Consider the following 6,000-nt stretch of genomic DNA (forward strand, 5'->3'; position numbering starts at 1 on the left):
ACTGACTGAAACTGCTGCAGGACACAAGAACAAAACTGATTCAAAGTAGTCCTAAAGAGAAAATGGTCACATCCTTTAATGCTGCAGCCCTAAACCAGATGTGTGATGTACTAAAAAAAGAGCAACAGAAGTTTTTTAGCATGTTGCAACACCCTTGGGTATGTGTCAGCCTCTAGGAGTATTGTGCCATTTCCTGTGTGAGAGTGAAACAGACCAAACTTGCCTTCTTATCAACAGAAAGCATGAAGGGAGCTAATAGGAGCACCCAGGAATCTAAGTGCAAACACAGGATCCCCTCCCCAGTAGTGTGATTGGCTCACCATGCTGCCTGCCGGTGTTGTAGACAGTCGGTCTGGGCACTCCTCTTCAGATCCCTCCCTCTCCTCCAGTCTACCGGGCTCTGCTGTGCCAGCAACGGCTCCTGCAAACACAAAAACACTGCCTTCAGACACGGGTTGTGTGTGGGCAGGCTGTGGAGTGTGTGATTGCGTAAATGGCCGGATGCCAAAGACAAGCCTTCCTTGGTCTTAAGTGCAGCATCAAGAGTAAAACCGGACCCTAAAGTAATACAATATCTAACTTCTGGAGATGTTGAATGGGGACATATTTGAACTTGATTAACTTCTGTGAAACTCCCATGATCCAACAGCTTTTAGAAAAATGTTTCACCTTCAGATTGATGGTTAAGCTGACAGCCTGGTACAGGAAGAAAGGCAGACTACAAATGAGGTCAAGTCAGGGTAAACACGCTCCACGCATGCAGCGCTGCAGAGAGACATGCAGCCACATGCATGGAGTATGATCACCTCATTTCACCTCACATGGTGGGAGAAACTTGGATCTACAGGAAATATACTTAAAATTCTTCAAGGGATTATCAGCAGAACAGATATCTGCTGAGGAAGTATACAGCAGACGTGGACAAAGTTTACAACTCTTTTCCACACCCAGTCCACTCCTATGAGTCCTCAAAGTCAGGTGGATGTCGTAAATTTATAACAATATGAGTATAAAGTACTAAGATTAGCAGTTATCAGAAGAGTGGTGTGCTTTACAGTGTGTGTAACACAACATTTCACAACATTTTGAAACACTTAGAGCAAAAAATGTAATCTTGAATTAATGAATTACTGCATGAAAAGTCACTAACACTTCACTGCTTCCTTTTCCTGTGCATGCAGCTCAGTTAGGGAGTTCAGTGTAAGTTTACTATGAGAAAACAGAAAAACTCAGACAAAACTCAGACAAAACTCAGACAAACGTTCACTTTCCATGTTTCAGACAAAACATATCTTATATAGTTTGATTCTAAAGAAAAGCTTGAACTAGATCAAAGTTCTCACTGTCCCACTTTCCTACACTTGTTTTTTTTTCCAGACACACCCCCTTTTGCACACGCTCCAAAAATTTAAAAAAAGTACTACTCTCAGCTCAGACAATATTCCTCCCAAAGTCGACGTCTCTCACCTGAACAAAGTGCTGCAGAAGCTGCAAACTTTTTCTTGAGATTTTCTCCACTTTTTAAAGAGATTTAAAAGTCAATGCTTTGCAAAGAAGCAGCAGTCTCTGTCTCCCAAACACACTCTGGTTGTAATCCAGAGCATGACATACCTCCCTCCCTCCCTCGCTCGCTCTCTCACTCGCTCTGTCTCTATTGCTTACTCGTTCTCCCTCCCACTCTCTTAGTGCCAGGCTTCTCAAAGTGAAAGGAGCCATACTACGGGGCACGGACTCCCTCTCCTTTCACCCACCTCCACTCATGACTCATTTTATCAACAGAGATGGCTTTCGGGGCTAATGGCTAATAAATACAGAAATCACAACATGTAGGTAACCAGTCATAATTGCTTTCAAAAAGGTACAATAAAATATCACACTCTGGACAGTATGAGTCACCTCCTCGCACAGAAATAGAGCAAGACGATTTGAATATACAAAAAGAACAAGTGCTGAAAAAGTAATGAGGTGAGAGCTGACTAAAGTCTGATTAAAATTATTATTCATTAAGAAAGTGAAACGCTGATTCAGCAGGAAAATTACCAAGTAAAAGGAGATCAAACCTTTGTGCTGCATTGATTTCTGACCATACTATTTAAAGAATGGAGAACTTATACCACAATAAGATGCACTGAAAATAAAGTCCAGGAGTAGCTATATGTTGACCAACAGTATTTTTGCTTCATCTAACAGTAGGAGTAAAAGGAACATTGATATGGAAATAAAATTAACACAAAGAGTAAGGAAACTTGTGTTTGGTAGATTAAGTCTTTGTTATAGCATTGATCAAAACAGTGCTAAACCACATTGCTTCGATGCTATCGGTGCTATCAGTTCAGTGCTGTTTACGACGGGGTTAAGGAACATTGTGGCAGCATAGAAGTCGCTGCTGGCTGTAGCTACAGTGGCTAATAGTGCCGGAGGCTGCTTCACAGTTTAAAAGGGATTGAAATTATTTTAAAAATTACTTTAACTAACTGGCATTTCCAGTCCTGACAAATAAGGGGAATTCAATTACACCCTTTTAAACAGTTGACAGCACTAATGGGAACATATTCAAACACTAATTTGTTTGTTGACACTAATTCTGCATTCACCTTGAAGTATTGTCTTCTGCCTTATTTGCTGTGTACATCAAGTTTTCATATTGGTCCAGTCCAAAAGTATATACAAATGTGCTGTAACAGGCCCATAGGGTCAGGAAAATACCAGTCACCCCACGTCAGCCAAACTTTAATGGAAAAACGCATTTTCTAAACATCTGAAATAGAATATTTGTTACTATTTTTTAATAAGTTTTTTTTAAATTATTGAGATTCTGTGAAGTAAAAAGCAATGTAATTATTTCCCATTTAATCAATCATCTCACATATTAAACCACTCTATGTAATGCAGTCAAAAATGCCTTCCCCTCACTCACATCACACAGTACTGGTCTTCCTGATTATTCTGCTTCTGTGAAGGTTTAGGGGAAATCAGCTGACAAATCTGAACTCCAACTGTCATGATTGTTTCCCATAAACCTGACATCACTTTGTCAGATGTGATAGTGAAAATAAATTAGGTGGCAGTTTAGGCTCTTTATTATCGTGACTGCAGTAAACATAATTATATGTCTTATCATTACATTTCACAGTCTTTCGGGTGTGTCGTGATTCTCTGAATACAAAGGTGAAGAGAGAAATGTTTCTATTAATCCAGGTTACTACCACACCTTCTTCTGAAGCTGGCATGCTTACACTTGTCAAATCCTGTTCTGTAATTCTGACTGCTGCATTCCGTACATGGCATTCATTCAATAAACTGACAATAAATTACTCTGGTTATTTTAAGGCCTGTTGTTTAGTAAAACAACTGCTGCATGGACATACTCCACACCGCTGTCTGTTCACTGAAGGGTTATTAAAATATCAGATAGATCAGATCAGAGTATTTTGATAGTACAGTAATATTGAAGTTTTGAGAGGAAAAAAGGTATACAGTCATATTTTCATGGGATGCACAAAATTATTGGTATGACATCGATACATATCAGCTTAGAAAATTAAATATTGGTGTCAGCAGATATGAAAATTTCTGACAATATATACACCTGATATATCAACCAATAGTGGTACATAACAGCAGTATTGATTTTTTAATACCGTTAAACCTTCACAAAAATGTATACCACATACAGTATAGCTAACTGCCATGTGATTAAAAAGCACGTTATACAGGTTGACAAAGCACTAGCCAGGATGCAGACACAAGCACAGTGATCAGGGGACACACCTCAACCAAGTGTATTACAGAGTGAAGAAAATGGTTTATAGCTGCAGTATTATTTTCACACTTCACAGTAGACTGAGTAACATCAGAGGATAAAATGAACACATCTCCTTTCTTCTTCTTCTCTCTCTCTTTCTGTGTAATAGGGCATAACACCCTACATGACCCTGGAGCGCCCAAATCTAGTTAATTTAGCTTCTTTTGATTTGACGCTTGAATGTGAAAAAGCTACTGAACACACACCAAAATATGGCATTCTGTTAGTGGCAACGAAAGGCAAAACAATTAAGATTTTCATACAAAATAATTTATACCTCAAATAGAACATTTTCTTGAAATTATCATTAACCTCCTGAGACGTGAGATTTAGTTTTATAATTAATAGAAATTCAAAGGAAATATATAGGGATGCACAATATTATCTGTATGATATCACCTGTATGGCATCAGCAGATATAAGCTTTAATGTTAAAAACCATATTTGTAGATAGAACACATTTCTGCCAATATTTACAACATAAATTTCTGCTTAATAAATCTGCCTGTATCCCTGTAAATATCGGCTGTATGACTAAATTTGTTATGGAGTTTTATGTTGGACCAACAAACCTACGTCCGCTGAAGTCTTTTTATTTATTCATCATCATTCCTTACACTTTATAGTGTGTTTTCAGAACTGAAATTTGTTATTTTGCTCATCCTCAAACTTTAAATCATGTTTTTAGGACTTAAGTTTTAGGTCTAGACTACATCTTCATATCTGTATTGATACCTGTATTGGTTAATATTATTTCATAAGTATAGCCATACTGGATACTGTAAAAAATCCAATATTGTGCATCCCAAGAAATATATGCTTTGGGGTAAGGCTTGTTTAATTTTGTTGTTTACTTTGCCACACATTAGAGTATTAACAGTGTGGCTGTCTAATGGTGGTATATGTTTAATGACTCTTTCTAGTGTGCAGGCTGGATAAAAAATTAAATAACCAGTTTTATTAGTTATTCAATCATATCTTTGTATAAAAACAATTGAAAAATAATTTAAAGATAAGATAAAATCATAGGTGAACTTAGTATCCAGCAATATAGCATCATGCTTTCAGTGTATCATTATAGCTGTAACAACAGGACAACAGATCATTTAAAACAAAGAGAAATAATACTCAAGGGCTTTACAAAATATTTTAAACTGCTTCTTGCCATTAAACATATCACCCACTTTAAGTGAAGTCTTATATAAACAAGTTTCTCTTCCCCATTCGTATAAAATAATTCCAGTAAACAGTGGGACTTCCCTCTGACCAAAAAACGAAACTTCCAGCATGTGCTGAGCTCCACCTGAGCCATGAAGAACAGGTAATATGTGTGACTCGTGACAAACCAACAGGTGTACAGGTACAATAACAGCAATAAAGTTTAAACACATGTCAGGTGAAAGTGAAAGTAAACGACAGCCTTACTTCTGAAAGCCTCTGTACGAGGAGGCGACTAGTTTAGTCAAAGCGAAAGTGTGCCTGTGTCTATGTGGACTGTTGGCAAACGTTAGCATCATGCTAGCCGCCGGATAGCAACAGTGGTAGAGATTGTGTGTAAAATTCGCCATTTTTCCACTGAAACCGAGAAAACCGCCCTCAGTTCATTAGTCGAACACAAATCCAACAGCCTGAGAACATGTCACATACAAAACATTGTTCAGAAGTTACTTAATTTTATAAAATAAATCGAGTTACTCACTCAGAAAGAATCAGCTGACACAACGGTGACTCAGTAGACTACACGACTTCCGCATTCTCTAGCGATGACCAAAGGGCCAGCCAGTAGCGGAGCGGCAAACTGAACATTATAGACCAATGACGCTCAAGAATTTTGATTGGCCAATCAAAGTTTACAACAGTTAAGAGAGTGACTCGCACACACCCACAGCTGAGCCAATCAGGAGCCAGAGAAGTAATACAGCGCTCCAATAGAAAATCACAGCGCGGCACAAACCGAGGCACACAAACAGAAAACCTTCGGTACGTGCGCTCGAGCACACGGAGCAGTGAGAGCCCCCTAGCTCTGAACAATACTCGAGCACTGAGATAGCTTAAATTTTTTGGTATTTAGATGTTTGAAATTTGCTCAGCTTTAGTTCTCATTAGTAAAATAAAATTCTGAAAAAAACTGAAAGATGGACTAATAGGGAAAATATAAAAGCAGGATGAAAGTGTATAATTTTAATCCGCCGGTG

The 6,000-nt window shown here is 38.2% G+C and overlaps 1 protein-coding gene across 2 annotated transcripts in view; it reads right to left on the reverse strand.

The window, feature by feature from the left end:
• The window catches only part of mtmr4 (myotubularin related protein 4), a 78,324-nt gene extending 72,763 nt beyond the window's left edge, over positions 1-5,561 (reverse strand). The window contains exons 1-2 of one of the 2 annotated variants that reach the window (XM_041800967.1): positions 5,505-5,561; positions 321-421 (exon numbers count right to left, since the gene is read on the reverse strand). In XM_041800967.1, coding sequence (XP_041656901.1) covers positions 321-323 — 3 coding nt within the window. In that variant the 5' untranslated portion in view covers positions 324-421; positions 5,505-5,561. Of the gene's footprint in view, positions 1-320; positions 422-1,467; positions 1,589-5,504 lie in introns of those variants that run through there. The other variant, XM_041800969.1, reaches the window with a different exon arrangement.
• Between the last annotated feature and the right edge of the window lie 439 nt (positions 5,562-6,000).

This window comes from Cheilinus undulatus, linkage group 12, assembly GCF_018320785.1.
Source record: "Cheilinus undulatus linkage group 12, ASM1832078v1, whole genome shotgun sequence".
In the NCBI taxonomy this organism is placed as follows: domain Eukaryota; kingdom Metazoa; phylum Chordata; class Actinopteri; order Labriformes; family Labridae; genus Cheilinus; species Cheilinus undulatus.